The sequence below is a fragment of the Hibiscus syriacus genome, unplaced genomic scaffold (assembly GCF_006381635.1).
Source record: "Hibiscus syriacus cultivar Baekdansim isolate YM2019G1 unplaced genomic scaffold, ASM638163v2 tig00112249_pilon, whole genome shotgun sequence".
Taxonomy (NCBI): Eukaryota; Viridiplantae; Streptophyta; class Magnoliopsida; order Malvales; family Malvaceae; genus Hibiscus; species Hibiscus syriacus.
Window position 1 is genome coordinate 2,712,285 of NW_024063281.1, and position 17,086 is coordinate 2,729,370.

The 17,086-nt window shown below is 36.9% G+C and overlaps 1 protein-coding gene and 2 pseudogenes across 1 annotated transcript; 1 reads left to right on the plus strand and 2 right to left on the minus strand.

Annotated features, from left to right (window-relative positions):
* Positions 1–4,499: 4,499 nt before the first annotated feature.
* Positions 4,500–8,965, minus strand: LOC120176646 (annotated as a pseudogene).
* Positions 8,966–10,170: 1,205 nt separating this feature from the next.
* LOC120176440 (PRA1 family protein B1-like) lies at positions 10,171–10,959 on the minus strand. Its single transcript, XM_039182869.1, has 2 exons — positions 10,642–10,959; positions 10,171–10,580 (listed from the first exon to the last, which is right to left on the minus strand). Exons 1-2 carry the CDS (start codon positions 10,894–10,896, stop codon positions 10,179–10,181), a joined length of 657 nt encoding a protein of 218 aa, XP_039038800.1. The 5' UTR covers positions 10,897–10,959; the 3' UTR covers positions 10,171–10,178.
* A 2,027-nt stretch (positions 10,960–12,986) lies between these two features.
* LOC120176441 lies at positions 12,987–14,514 on the plus strand (annotated as a pseudogene).
* Positions 14,515–17,086: the final 2,572 nt, after the last annotated feature.

The window sequence follows — 17,086 nt, forward strand, 5'->3', positions numbered from 1 at the left end:
TTCTAGAAAGTCCAAATCTCTCTCTGTATCTCTCTCTATCTCTCATACATTTTTTTTGCAACTTTGATTCAAGAAACTTTAAACTCTGTTTTGCCTCTAATTGAAGCTCCGCTTTCGACACTTTCCATATCATCACGATCCTTGCGTTGTCCTGAGTTCATCAGTGTTCATTTTGTCACTGTTGCCATCGACGTGTGGAGAGGTGAGGAAGAACGATTTTCTAACGTTTCGAAATCGATCTCTCCGCCGTTCACCATTGTGAACCGAGCTTGATAAGTGTCTCAAAACTCCTTAAAATAATTTTATTTTTTTTACAAAAACATTATAATATAAAAACATTAATAAAATAAAATATGTATAAAATCAGATGTTAGCTCGTAACAAGAATTTATTATAGAAATATGTCATTCAGACCGTATTGTACCATTTTAGATCTGTGCTTTTCTATTTCGATTCATATCATTGCAAAATTGTACTTTTTTTTTCCGAAATCAGATCATTTCAAATCCATACTTTTCTTATTCATATCAGACATTTGCCTACTGTATTATCATGAGAAACAAAAGGTACGTGAGTCATATAACAAGTGAGGGCTCCATATGCAGTCAAAACTGTCAAAACAGATTGTACCAAGTCACTCCACCTCGTGCACTACTAAGATATGCCGAGTCAAATCACGAGTGACCCATCTATGGTGCCATATCATAAAATGCACATATAGTGCCAGACAGATCGCACTGGATCACTCCACCTAGCGCACCACTAGGGTACACGAGTCAGACCACTAGTGATCCGTCTTGGTGCCATTGTACCACTAACCCTTAGGCACAAATCGACCCGAATCAGATCAGCCCAATCGAACCTGAACGAACCATATCAAATTGGTCTAATTGAACTTGACCAAATCAGTCCAGTCGATCCGTTGACCGTTGATTGTTGTTGTTGTTGACCGTTGACCAGTGTTGACTTTTTTCGAAAACCTTTTTCTTGACATTTTTCGATGTCTTGTGTCCAATTTTACAGTGTGTTTTGTCAAATTTTGACCAGAAAGCCCCAAAATAAGCCCGTAAATCTAAAATGCTTAGTATTTTTGGCATTTTACATGATTATTTGGGTTTTGATCATCAAATTGATTTGGAAAAATATTTTTAAGAAGATACTCGTATTTCTCCTAATCAAGGGCCGACTAGATTCGACACTTCCCGTCCAGTAGATTCGTACGGTCCACGTACTTCAAGTGCTACACATAGCTTTCAGAAAATTGTTTATGTACAATTTATTATTTATTATATGGGGGTTTTGATACAGTTCTTCCGATTCGTAGAATCTAACATTATCGTTGGTTGTGATAGGCAGACCCAACAATAGGCCACCCTACTATCTCAGACTAGTACATGTGTCTTCCTAATGGTGTTAAAGTATTATTTTTAATTATCTATTTGAACTGTTTTGGAATTATGATGATATTAAATATTTTAATTTCATGATATTTGATTTTCCTATGTATTGGCTTGATATTTGATTTGCTTATGTGTCTTCCATGGAATATTTTCATGTTTTAATGAATTAAACTACAATAATGCATATTTATTGGTATTGGGGTATTATTAGAGGAAGTATCTTAGGCTTAGTCTATGACTTATAAGACCTTACATCAGGCTCCTCTGTTTGTGCACAGGGTAAGTCTTTACTGCAGGTCCTTATGCTGTAAGTATAAAGTCCTTACCGGGTGTATAGGTGAGTGTATGGTTCAGGGAAACCTACACATTATGGTGTTTGGATGGGGTAGTGTTCATGTTTTAAAAGCATGTTTTATAAATTAATTTTTGTCAAAATATTTATCTGAATGTTTTTATACACTGCAATGAGCATACTGGAATTTTTAGCTCATTCTTTAATTTGACTTTTAGATATTATCAGACAGTAGGCTAGTAGATTTGGCATGAGGATAGACTCTTCTCCTTTTTGTACCAATTGTATATTTATCTATGTCTTTTCTGTTATATTTTAGTAACACGAGTTTTTAATATTGTCTTTATATATCTGTATTATCAGTATTTTGTCATGAACATGTTTTTATATTCTAAATACGATATGTGACCGCCTAAATTCGGTCGTAACATCTAGACCGAATTTAGGGGTTACAAATTTATTACTCAAAATTTTAAATTAATATTTAAAATTTTAAATAAAATTTATTAGACTAATAGTATCGTATCAATCATTTTATTCTTCTAACGTAACATCATTTGAAGAGTTAAATGTTATTGTCTGAATCAAATCTAAAACATATTTAAAATACATGTATATTTATTGCACGAATAATTTAAATTTAACAGTTAAAAAAAACACCATCATTAAATTTTATAAGGTTGCTCTATCACCAGATTCAAGCTAATATTTAATGTGCAAGGTAATGACTAATGGCTAAATTGACAAAAAGACCTATATTTTGAGGATTTAATTAGGATGGTTTGAAGTTTGAAGATTAATTTAAAATATATGTTATAGTTTAGGAAAATCTTATTGTAATTCACCCTCAATAGTGATTTTGATGGAGCCTAACTATTGTTTTTTTCCTAACAACTTGTGTGGTGGGATGGGAATACTAGAACCGGTGTTATTAATTTTTTTTTATTAATCTGGGTAAGTAGAATGTAGTATTATTCAAAGATAACTCTCAATCATTTGAAATTGACACTCACGCTCTTAGAATTCTTGGTGATCGAACCCGAGATTATTGTAATTCACCCTCAATAGTGATTTTGATGGAGCCTAACTATTGTTTTTTTCTTAACAACTTGTGTGGTGGGATGGGAATACTAGAACCGGTTGTTATTAATTTTTTTTTTATTAATCTGGGTAAGTAGAATGTAGTATTTATTCAAAGATAACTCTCAATCATTTGAAATTGAACACTCACGCTCTTAGAATTCTTGGTGATCGAACCCGAGATTTCAAGTAATAACAACAATTCTTTTACCACAGAGATCGTTTGGTTCGTGGTTGTTATTAAATGTTGAATTAGGTAAATTGACATTAAAAGATACTTGGGAGGAAGTGTTGCGTAAGAAATGTGCTTATATTATCATTGCAATGTACGTAATGTGTCATGTTTGATGAACTAAAAATCAAAGGTTTTACTTGTCTTCCCGTTTGCTTATGTTTGATTCAAACTTATCTTAAATTATGCTCAAATCTAATGTTTCAAACCCTATTTCTTCTTAGGTACTTGCAAATTTTGTGACATTTATTTGGGTGAAACCCCTAGATATACACATCATAGGTATACAAAATAATTGAGAAGAACTAATTAGAATGAATTTTCTTTATGATTTGAGTTAATTGTATATACGTCTTTAAATTACTCTTAAATTTTTAAATATTTTAATTTTATCCTCATGTTGCAATTTTTATTCTAAATTGATCCTTGATCTTTTGAGTATTCTAATAATATCCACAAAACGATTCAAAAGTTTGGGTATAAATTTGGAACACTCAAAGTTTGGGGACTAATATAGGATGAGAGTCATAGTTTAGGGATGAAGTTGAAATGCTCAAAAGTTTAGGGGCCGATTTAGAACAGGAGTCAAAGTTTGAGGATGAAAATGAAGTATTTAAAAGTTAGAGGATCAATTTATAATGAGGACTAAAAAAGCTCTTGGGAATTGTGTATGTGTTGGCAGTGGCGGATGTATGTATCGTTCAGGGTGGGTACGTGCCCCCCTTAGAATCAGAATTTTATTTGTGCTCGTTCCATGGAAATTTTCTTTTTATTAATACATATATTTTTTGATCCATAAGGGAAATATTAAAAGAGAAAAACAAGACGGGACGAGGAGTTGGTTAAATGAATGGTAAGAAAGGTCGGCCAAAACCATTGTCTTGTATTGACTTGAGAATAGATGGGCGAACGACAAATGTTGTAGGAAAGGAACACTACACAAAGTTGGCAAGTGTTTGTTGCTGTCTTTTCATTATCTTAATCACATAATTAAGCAAAAAGCACAGTCGTTATAGGTAATGAAAACGAAGAATATAAAATTGATGGATGGATTGAACTCCTCAAACCTGCCTGATTTCTTTGCCTTTTTTTTCCTGCGGTAGGTTGTTAGAGGGTTTGAATCCATCATTTTTCAGACATATTCTATAAGAAAATGTAATCTCGACTGTAAAAAGGAAATCAATACTTGGGAATTTGATCATTGAATGGTTCAATATCCATGGTAATTTTTTAGAATTTTAATCCACATGAATTGAAAAAGAAAGTTGAATATTTATTTACACAGATTGAGCAACCCCAAACTCATGCTACCAGAGCCATGGCATCATCCACTCACCAGTTCAATTATGGAAGAATCAAACAAAATCAATGCAATTCAAGAGGATCGATTAAAACATACTCATATTTACACGCTCAGATCGAGTATACAAAAGTATTCTTGTTATTATAGTAAGATGCCTTGTATGAATGAAAGAATTATACTATATTGCCTAACATCACTCGCGAACCTCTGGTCTAATCGCTTCTAGCTGCTGAAGAACATACTGGACTTCTGGTCGTGCCGACGGTGACGGATGGACACAATGTAGAGCCAGTTTCAAAGTGTTTAGCAACTCATCACCGATGGAAGATGCATCCCTCATCAACTCCACATCAAACACTTGGTTTGTCCACTCTTCTTTGTCCACTCTTCTTTCACTACAGAGGCCGCCCATTGTGGCAAATCCATGTCGTTCATCGCCTCTCCTGGAGATTTCCCTGTTAGGAGTTCTAATATGATCACTCCCAGGATATACACATCGGTTTTTGTGTTGGTTTTCTTAAGCTTTGAAAGCTCCAGTGCTCTGTAGCCTAATGCCCCAGGTGCTGCAATTATGTTTTCATTTGCAGCAGCTGTCATTAGAAGCGAGATCCCATAATCTTCTATTTTAGCTCTTGTTTCATCGTCAAGTAAGACATTGCTTGATGTTAGGTTCCCGTGTATAATGTTTTCTTGCGTGTGAAGGCACAGCAAACCTCGAGTGACCCCTTTCGCTATTCTCATCCTTGTTGGCCAATCAATAGGCGTTTTGGGTCCTCGAGCTGCAGCAATAATGCAATTTAAATTAGCCGGACGGGAAACTGCAAAATTTTTACTAATCAAAACAGTTGTAGTTTGAATTTTACTTACCATGAAGGAAAGTTGAAGGACTCCCTTTAGGCATGTAATCAAAAACAAGCAGCTTCTCTCCTATAGGCCCCAAGTAATAAGCCATCAAAGCCAGAAGGTTCGGATGTCGGATTTTACCAAGCACTGTGACCTCATTTTCGAATTCCCTCTAGCCTTTGGTGATCTTTTCTCTAACTCTCTTCACTGCTACCTGGTTCCCATCCTCAAATGTGGTCTTATACACAGTCCCATAGGTGCTCTTCCCCATAATCTCCGCAGTTGCACACAGAAGATCATCTGCACTAAAAACCATGGACCCATCGAAATGGACCAGTTTCCCGCCATTCTCTCCTGCTTCGACTTCACCAGCAGAAGGTGGAGGAGTTCCCTTTCCACCAGCAGCAGCAGCAGCTCTGGTTGTTGTTTGGCCATCTTTTGCTTTCAATGTAGCCCTTTTTCTGATCAAATAACATATCAAAATGCAACAAAGAACAAACAGAACTATAAGAAGGATTCCAGCAGCAATGAGGATTATATGTTTGGTGCTCGATTCCTCAGACGGTGAAGAAGGGAAATTCTGAGAAGGTGCTGGAAAGGGCATATGGAGACGATTCGGTATATCCACATAGCTGAATGTTTCCAACAAAGGAGCTTGAATTGAACTTTTGGGACAGTGAAGCTGGAACAGGACCAGATAGGTTGTTATATGAAATATTTAAAGAATCAAGACCCTTTGACATCTGCAAGAGACAATGGGATTTGTCAAACTCGAAATGTTCCCTACACCTGCTGGAATTGGACCACTAAATTTGTTTTTCTTCAAAACAAGAGCAGAAAGGTTATGTAAACTATAAATTGATTCTGGGATTTTGTTTTCAAGGCTATTGCTTTCCACTTTTAACAGGACAAGAGAGGACAGATTGGAGAGACTAGCAGGCTTCCATTAATTGCATTATAAGAAAGGTCTAGATTCCTAAGCATAGAAAGCTTTCCTATATCATTTGGTATGGATCCAGTAATCAGATTATGACTAACAGATAGCTCTTGAAGCTCACTTAACTTTACTAAAGAAGCAGGTATGGTTCCAGAGAGGAGATTTTGGTCAAGTGTTAAGTACTGGAATTTATAGAAGCTATCCTTCTGTGTTGCACCTCAAGAATCTGGGATGGAACCAGAAATATTATTGTGTTGGACTGCAAGAAATGTAAGCGAAGTAGAGCAAGTGAGACTAACCGGGATGGATCCCGAAAACGAATTGAAGCTGAGATTGAGCCTATAAAACTTGGTGGAGTTTGCAAGACTATTGAGCGAATTATTACTAAGGTCGAGGGTTTGAAGCAAAGGACATGAACCTAACTAAGCAGGAATGGAACCGGAAAGCCTATTATTGAATAGCTGAACATCTCTAAGATCAGGGAGAATGCCTAAAGCAGGAGGGATGGAGCCGCCAATGAGATTGTCATGGAAGCTAAGCTTACGAAGAGCTTGAAGCTGGCCGATTTTTGTCAGTAATTCTGCCACCTAATCCTTTCCAGGGGAGCTGGATAACAATGACTTGCCCTCCAGCACACTTGATTCCAACCCAACCACCGGAGCAAGCACCATAGCCGCTATCGTTCCAGCTTCTCAATAACCCTTTTGGATCAATCAACTCCTGCTTGAACGCTTGAAGTGCTTGGAAATCAGCTGCCGTGACAATGACACCATCCCAGGCCTGACTTGCAACTGTAGGAATGAACAAGAAGAAGCAGAGGAGCAAGAAAAGGTGGGAAAGTAGACGAGTATCCTTCCATTTATCCTTCCCTCAAGTTGGATTGTATAGGCATGGAGGGTATGAATGAAACAAGGAGGAATGGAACTTGAAGAGGGTTTTGTAGCAAAGACTGATAAAGGAAAAGAGGCCAAGAGGTGGGGTTTTGTTTACGGTGAAAGAGCACATGAAAATGCTAAATAAAATATATAAAAATTATACAACATCAGACAATTTAGTCAGGTCAGCTGGATTAGAGAATAAGGGGAGCAGAGGCATACTATTACTCATACAATGCTTAACGGCTACATTTTCACTAAATGTCTCCCCATTTCTCAATGTTTTTAGAACCAAGTTTTGACTAACTTTCATAAGGGCATCTCCAATGCTTCTCCACAATAGGAGAATATCTCTACTGTGGAGTAAAAAATGCCGTCCAACCCATCGCCACAATCAGCGCTACAGTGGAAATGCGCTACAGTCCACGCCACATCTGGCGTGGTACTGTAGCCTACGCTACAATTTTCTGTTTTTTTTTAATTCAAATAGATTAAATTAAAATATAGATATAAATACATTGAAATTAGATATATAAACATACTAATTTTTTTTGTAATTTTTCTGATTTTTTTTGTATTTTTTCTGATTTTTTTTAAATTCAAGTAGATTAATTTGCAAGATAGATAAAAATATATTGAAATTAGATAAATAAACATACTGATTTTTTGTAATTTTTCTGATTTTTTGTATTTTTTTCTGATTTTTTTAAATTCAAATAGATATTTATAGAAATGTTATGTTTTATTTTATATTGCAAAATCAATATTATAATAGTTAAATATTATGAATAAAGTAAAGTTAGTGGTAATGTAGAGATAGCGCTGGAGATGAATTATTGTTTCATCTCTAGAGTAGAGATAGAGATACGCTAGAGTAGAGATAAGCATTGAAGATGGCCTAATGCTCATTCATGGATCCAATATATGCCCTCTTCTGTTATTGCCGCTCCCTCTAACGACTATCTTTTTTTTAAATGGGTCCTCCTACCCATTATGAAATGCTTGCTGCTGAATATGGTCGTAAACGAGTTAAGTCGAGCTCGAGTATTGTAGAGCTCGACTCGAAAATTCTGAAATTGAGCTCGACTAGAACTCGAAATCATGAACTAAAGCTCGTAAAAGCTCGATAAGGCTCAAAATAAAAAAAAAATCTTAAATTTAACTTGATTGAAATCTCAAACTCGAACCTTGAAAACATAAAAACCTTATGTTGCATTTTAAAAAAAACACATAAATATTAATATTATTAATAATTTATTTTTAAAAAATAAAATCTTAATATATTATATTTTCGAGTTACTCACGAGCTTTTCGAGTCAAGTATCAAGTAACTCATTTCGACTCGTTAAGAAATCGAGTCGAGCTCGAATTAAATTCATTCAAATCAAGTATTTATCAAACTTTGATCGAATCGATCTCGAGTAACTCGCGATCTTTACTCTTCTCATTTACCAGTCACAAGTACAAAGTCCCGGTCAGACTTTTTTATAAGTGGAGTTGACCGTAGTACCCATGACAAAGGGCTTTCTCTGATTTTGTGCTAAAAGGTGAGGTAATGAAGTTAGAGTTTAGTTACAAATTCGAGGTTGAGATGGACATGTCATTTTCCCAATTATTTTATGTACTACACCCGTTTCAGATTGGCTAATGTTTCACTTTTAGATTTTATTTACTGCAACTAATGATGAGAACCCGGTTTGATAATGGACAAACAATTTGGACTGTCGTCATCGTATATTCTAGTTATAGATGGTTTTCACATGGAGATACATTCCTTGTCAATAGATCAGGCTCTTCATTCAATAGACCCATTCATTTTAACTCCACATTAATTGATGGTACGCGATATGAAATGAAAAACAACCTTGTAAACGTGCACATTTCACAGTTGAGACGGCGTTGTGGACATTCGATTCAATGCCCTTCCTGTTTGACCGAACAACACCCTTCTTTTCCGTCCTCACTCTTCGAACTGTGTCTAAGTGCATACATTTTACCACCATGTTTCTAGGGTATTGGCAGCACTGGAAGAACATCAAGCAACTCAGATGACTTATTATTGTCCATCATGTGGCATCATCTGTGGTTTCCATTCTTCCATTTTCGGGGTGCTGGACTTGAGAAGAACCAATTCAGGACATTTGGGTATTCTTCGGTTCTGGTTTCCATTTTTATAATCTAGCAAACATAAATCTCTAAATGGTCAACGTACTAGCCAATTCATTAATACACAGCTGACCATGAGTCCTATCACAAGGCCAAAGGACACCTAAACTGAAAACTAAAAGAGAGAACCTAACTAGAGGTTTATAGATCATCCAAGTACATGAAGCATGAACCAAGGAAACGAATTCAACCGTCCTCTCCAGGATGCTTCAGATTTATAAACGAGCAATTGGAAGACATCATCCTCCCTGAACTGAAAATGCTTATTTGGCTTGAACTTTGTGACCAGCAATTGAGGCAGGGGAAGCTACATAAATATGTAGAAATGGCACATAAAACGTGCAGCTACGCACAACCAATGGAACACTATGCATATGGATAATGAGAGGGAGGGAAATAAACTTTCCTTAGTTGATGGTGAAAATATTATATGGGCAGTAAACAACATTTGTTAACATTTGGAAGGGCTGCAGGCAATATACTAAAGATGATATTTAGAGTTGCATAATCTATGCCCTGAAAACCAATGTTCTGGTAAATCAAGAAACAAGCTCATTGTACCTAGCCTAAGAATTCCAGTTTAACTGTCAAATAACTAATCACTGCTGCATGTTCTCAGTCTCAGATTGTGTCGCTTGGAACATAAACAAATCAAAATATTTGGTAGGCTACGTTTTGCAAGTACTCATAATTCTAAAAGCAAATAAGGACTGCAGTTGCACTTTGAGAAGCTAAGGAGTTCCATGAACATATTAGACATGAAATCTGTTCTATCGGAAATCATTAAGCTATATCACACAAACTCAAAGGCAACCTCAACATCCAAGAGTAAGTAAAAAGAAATTTTGAATCAGTGCTGACAATCCCACATGCAACAGAAAACATTAATAATGCGACCAACAATTCCCCCAAAACCTCCAAAGTTCTCATCACTAACATGAAAACCAACAGCATAAAACCACCATGATAAATAGAAAAGGAATACATGTTTAGAGCTAAATTTAATCTCATCGAAACCAGAATCAAAAAATTCAAGGCAAAATCTGTAGTTCACACACGCGAGGCAACTGCAGGGGCAGCCGCAACAGCAGCAGAGGTAGCGGCGTTGCCAAGGAAGGAGATGAATCCGGAGTTGCCAGGCTCCTGATCGTCTAAGAACAAGTCCTCCGGAACCCTAAACGCACCGTGTAAGCAAACTATGGCAACTCCAATCAAGATCGCGGAGATCAAGAGCGACCCAATGCTGGTCAGGAATACGACGAAGAGTGTCAAAACCACCAACGCGGCAAGCGTCTCACGATCTGAGAATGCACGGCCGAATATTACGAGAGGCTGATCCGACGGTCGGAACAAGTAAAAGAAGAGCCAAGCAGCGAGGAGGCCGAGGAGGACGAGGAGGGAAAGGGGATGAGATAGGAGAGAGAAAGCGAGTACAACTGCGAGTAGAGTCATGTAATTGAATTTGAAGTAAGAATAGGAGAGAGAAAGCGAGTACAACTGCGAGTAGAGTCATGTAATTGAATTTGAAGTAAGAATAGTTTCTTCGGATCCGGGAATAGGCGTCCGTAAGATTATCGGGACGGGCCATTGCAGTCCGATCGATGAGCTCGTACCATGGGCGGCGCTGAGAGAATCCCTGACGGATCGAGGACTTTAGCCGGGAGAGGAATGTACGGAAAGCAGGCGTGGCGATTGGGGGCTGTGATTGGGCGCCACCACCGGCGGTAGATTGAGTGCTTGTCATCGGAATGGTCACGGCGGAAGCCATGGCGGAGAGTGAGATAATAGTAGGGCGTGGATTATTTTTAATTTTATTTTTCAATGGGTTTTTTACTAGCAAGTGTTGAGCGCAGCGAGTAGATCTGTTTTGTTCAATAACTTCTATGTCCGGGCCTGATCCTTACCCGACCCAGCCTGTTTAAATAATATTTTTTTTAAAAGGATGAGGGATTAAAAATGATAATAGAATTACTTAGTTTGCAAAGAATGCATAATACAGGGACATGTTATGTAATTATACATTTTCTTCCTTGGGCAACCCGATAAGTATATGTTTAGTTGATTTAAGATGATTAATTAACTAAACACCCCCGTGTTCTATGTTGAGTGATGGAACAGTGAATAGAAAAGAAGAATTAATAGCATCACTTGTTCTCAAAGTATGATTACTATTTTAAATTTGTCTCTAAACTTTTAAATGCTCTAATTGCATCCCTAAACTATGACTATCATTCTAAATTGGTCCCTAAACTTTGAGCATTTCAATTCATCCCCAAATTATGGTCTTCATGCTAAATTGGTCCTCAAACTTGTTTAACATTCCAATTTCATCCCAAACAATATGTATATACTAATCACATCTCTTGTTAATAAAATCATTAGGTCAAGTTACATTATTTTGTGTTTAAAAAGTTAGGTCAAATTATAATTGAAACTAATTACATATTTGGATGAATTTGGTGATGAATTTGGAAAATTCAAAAGTTTGAGGACCAATTTAGAATGAGAGTCATAGTTTAGGGATGGAATTGAAATGGTCAAAAGTTTAAGGACTAATTCAAAATATGAGTCATAGTTTAAGGATGAAATTAGAATATTCAAAAGTTTAAAGACCAATTTAAAATAAAAGAATAATTTGGGGACATATGATGTATTAACTCAAAAAAGAATGATGTTGGTAATATTTTTAAGGAAGTTGCCTATATATGACTCGCATCTCCAACGCTATTATACTGTAGCATTTTTCTGTACTGTAGCGTCTCCAATCATGCGCTACATTTTGCGAGAATTGCTACAGTGTCGTGCCACATCTAGCACGACACTGTAGCTTGCGCTATATTTTCCTTTTTTTTTAATTAAAATATATTAAATTATAAAATAGATAAAAATATATTAAAATTAGATAAATAATCATATTATTTTTTTGTAATTTTTTGGATTTTTTTATATTTTTTCGGATTTTTTTATATTTGTAAAATTAATATTATAATAGTTAAATATTATGAATAAAGTAGAGTTAGTGGTAATGTAGAGATAGCGCTAGAAATGAATTATTGTTTCATCTCTAGAATAAAGATAGGGATACGTTAGAGTAGAGATGAGGACTGGAGATGATCGAAGAACAAAAGTTCTCCATCCTTAAATTTATGAAATTTGTGCCTAACTTTCCATTAATTGATTTTCCAATGTATGTTTCTATCTTTTAGTTTCTCTTCTATGATTTCATTTTATTTGAGTTTATAACTAGGGATAACAATTTAACCTAAGTTCGAGTTGGAGTTGGGTTTGAGTCGATTTTTTAAGGGGTGAGGTCTGGTTGGGTCGAGTTTCAGGTGGAGGGAGAAAAAGTTCTGACCTGACCTGATCCGGGTATAATAGTGTAATTTCATTAAAATATTATTATTTTTAATCAAATTCTTATTTTATACCTACTCGGGTCTGGTCGAGTCGGATTTATACCTATAAATTCGGGTCGAATCGAAATTAGTTGAAAGATATATAATTTTTAGATCAAATAGATGATATATAATTTTTTAATTGCATCAGATCAGATAGAGGATACATATTTTTATATTGAATCAGGTTGACCAAAAGTCCGACCTAACTCGAGCTGTGACCATCCCTGGCCGTAACATTAAGAATGTTATAATTAGGCCTCAAACCTTCAACCGCATAAAATTTTCTAATCACACTTAAAAGGGGAAACGTGCAGTCATCGTCAAACGTCAAAAAGAAGACCAACGCGTTCATATTAGCTTGCAGACGCCCACACGCGACACTCTTTTTCTTCTTCTACAACTTCTCTCTATATGTAAATCTCCAACACCCTAAGTTCTTATCTCTACTTTTCACATTTGCTAGTGAATATGGAAATCTCTTCTTTCACATTTCTCGGTCCAGGAGATTACTGTTATAATATCAGCAGCTCATGGTTCCAGGAACTTGACAATGGTTTCAACAAAAAGCCTGGAGATGATGAGGATTCCAGGGGCGGATGTGCTGGAAATCTGTTCTTAAATGAAGCAGCATTGAGGAAGAGTGGATATGGTGTATTCTCGCCTCCTTGTTGTTACTAGATGAAGAAGCGAAGCAAGAAGAAGCTCAATGGATAACTGAATCCCAACACCAAAAAGTCTTGTTTGAATCCAATCACAAAGGAAAATTTGAAGCAATAAATGAATACTACAATCATCTTCAAGTTGATCAGCTGGATTATTCAACTGTGAATCGATCCCGAAAATCAGCTTCTACTTTAGCTATGGCGTCTACTGTTGCAGCGGATGACAATGACAACGAGAATGAGAATGTCAAAGTGGGTCAGTAGAGGAGGCTGTGGGTGAAGGATCGATCCAAGGACTGGTTGGATCGTTGCAACCACCCCGATTTTCCTGAGGAGGAGTTCTGAGTGGTGTTTCGTATGAGCAAAACTACGTTTGGAATTATATGTCGGGAGTTGGGGTCGACGGAGACGAAGAATAACACTTTGTTGAGAGATGCAATCCCTGTTCTATAACGGGTGGCTGTTTGCATATGGAGATTGGCTATAGGGGAGCACCTTAGGTTGGTTTCCAAACGTTCTAGACTGGGAATTTCAACTTGTCATAAGCTAGTGTTGGAGGTATGTTCTGCTATAAGAACTGTCTTGATGCTCAAGTTCCTTCAATGGCCTGATGAGAATAAAATGAATGAAACCAAACAAGCATTCAGTCCATAATAGGGATTCCTAACATTGGTGGTTCTTTGTACACAACTCATGTGCTGATCATGGCACCCAAGGAGAATATGGGGGCTCATTTCAACCAGAGGGATACAGAGAGGAACCAGAAGACTTGTTATTCAATCACAGTCCAAGGTGTAGTTGATCAAAAAGAGGTCTTTACAAATGTTTGTATCGGATGGCCTGGTTCGATGGCTGATGAAAAGGTGTTGGAGAAATCTGCTTTGTTCCAAAGGGCTAACAAGGGGGATTTGAGGGATGTTTGGATTGTGGGAAATTTTGGGTACCTTTTGATGGATTGGGTTTTGGTTCCTTAGACACACCATAATTTAACATGGGCTCAACATGAATTCAATTAAAAATTGGGTGAGATTCAAAACGTTGCAAATGAGGCATTTGGGAGATTAAAAGGGAGGTAAAAGAGGATTTAGGTGAAGCTCCACGAGCTGTCGATGCTGCTTGGGGCTTGCTGTGTTTTGTATAACATTTGTGAGATGAACAATGAGGATATGAACCCTCGGCTACAGTTTGAGTTGTTCGACGACGAGGTTGCACTCGAGAATAACTTGAGGGCCACCAATGCTGTGCATGCCGGGGATTACATTGCTCACAATCTGTTACACCATGAACTTGGAGGCACTAGTTTCCTGTAGTGTTTTTAAGAAAATGTTTTCAATACACCCTGATATTTTTCATAACTAATCACACATCTGATTGTCACTTTCACAATTTTCATATTAATTTCACAGATAAAAGAACTTAGCATGCAAGGTTATGAGAAAATTTACAACAAAGATTGGCTAATTAACAACCAAAATAAGCAAAACACAATCCAATGTTTAATTTGAAATTAGGCATATCAACGGAGTAGCCTATAAGCCATAAGCTGATGAATGTCAGCGAGTGACATGTCACGAGCGATGCTGAATTGGTACTGCCTCTGGATTCCTCGTCTAACAATGTAGACTCCTCGAGCTTGAGCTGGGACGTTTCCAAAAGCAACGATAGCAGGTTGAATTCCGTAGTAGTTAACTCGATGGTGAAGACCACAGAGTCTTCCAGCAGAGTCAGCATTTTGTCCAGCTGGTATATCTGGTAGAGCAACTGTTGTTACAACAACGTTGACAACAACCTTATCTGGTAGAGCTAGTATACTCACACTCTATTCTATGGTAGACATCATGGTGTGGCTGAGGGGTTGTATCTCGGAACTCACACACTCCTTTAGTCTATCGAGGATATGGCCCTCGGAATCTCTGCTTCGGACACCAAACCCTCAGCTAACCCACCCCTTGCGAGTGTCAGGCCTCGACCTTAGTTAATCAGTTTAAAGTGCCTCGGTACTCCCTAAGGATATATCCAGACTGAATCTATATTTTCGACTCTACTAGATTTTCTAAAGGAACTCAGGTGTCATGGTTGTTTCCCGATCATCAAACAAGCCTAGTCTTATTTCTCCTAATTATTCTCGTTTCTACGTTTGAATTCTCATTATTATTGTTCTCACTTGTAGTCTTATTTGGGAGTAATTAAAACTCTTGGGAAAACCTCACCTATCTCTAAACATCTCTTCTTTAATGCTCAATACAAAGCTTTGGTATTGATACTGACCTTACATTATCAATGATGCCTATATAATTCTCATTGCTCTAAAGCCCAAGCCATCACCTTGGTATCGATACTGGACTTACAGTACCGATACCCTCACTTGACTCTACACTTCTTCTTTCTTAAAAGCTCAAACCTTATCATGGGTATCGATACTGGCCTTACAATATAGATACCCTCACTCTAGTATTGATACCCTAAAATTGAAATGCCTTGAGGAAAGAGGGAGTATCGATACTCACATAGGAGTATCGATACTGGGGACCTCGGGTATCGATACTCCCTAGAGTCTCGATACCAAAATGCCATTCTGGAATCCCAGTCTCAATATCAAACCCTCAGTATCGATACTCCAATATGGAGTATCGATATTGCTCACCAAACTCTCGATCTTAAGCTTCTCTAATGCAATATCGATACCAACTATTTACAATGCTCTATTTAGGCCTGAAAACACTCTTTAAACCCTCTAATTTTACTACCTTAGGTTTCCCAATTAATATTAAGTCTTATTTGAATCTTAGGGTCATAAATAAAGCTTGAAAACATACTTTAACTTTAAAACATACAATCTACCATGAAAATCTACTTAACATGCTCAAACTCCACTTTCTAACTATCTTGCATTTCTATTGACCCACTAAGGGTATGAAAGAGTTGTGAGTGTGTTACCTGGCCTCCTTGGTTGCTAAAACTTCTCTCAATTCAACTAAAAATCACTTTCGTCTTATCATTTGCTCATGTTTGAAATGAGAATAAGTATAGATTGAACTAAAAACTCATTTTTGAAACTAATAACCAGATTGAATTATTCTATTTAGCAAGAGTCAGGCTTGCATCTTGGTTCCTAGCTAAGTATAAGGATTTATCTATTCCTAAAGACTCGTTAATTTCGGACCCTTCAATAGGGGATTCTCATTCGTCCTACAAGTTCCTGAAGTCTTTTATAATTCCCTGGTTTCCTCCTCTTATAGGCTTCATTAAATTGAATGTGGATGCTGCCACCAGTAGTGATTGGAAGAAAAGTGGGCTTGGAGGTATTTTAAGGGATCATTCAGGTGCAATCTTAGGAACTTTTCAGGAGACAGATGGTCCGGGTCCTCCAACATTGAAGGAACTAAAAGCTATTCAAAGGGGATTTGCTTTCGTCGCTTCTATCCAAGGAGAGAAAAATTTCGACTGGTTGTTGAGAGTGACTGCATGGTTGCAGTGGACTGGATTAACAATGTTGATTCTTATCCAGCTGTGTATGCTTTTATTGTTAAAGATATAGTTGTAAATCTTAGGTTTTGTGGGGGAATTGTTAGATGGGTTGCAAGGACAGCTAATATGGATGCTGATGCCTTAGCAAAGGCTGGTATAGGCTGAATTTTATGTCATTTGATATGTTCGAGTGGCTACTTGTAAGGGTTATTGGGTTTATCTTTCTCTAGGATGTAATTCTTACTTTATTTAATGAAGTTATAAGACACTCTTTTCCATCTTCTGCTAATTAAGGAGTTTACACATAAGCTCTATTAATCAAGAAGGTGGTTTTTAATGAGGCCTTCAAATCTTATAAAAAAAACTAAACCAAGTAAGGAAATAGATTATTACTCAACTAGAGGTTGTATTAAGCTTAAATATAACTCAT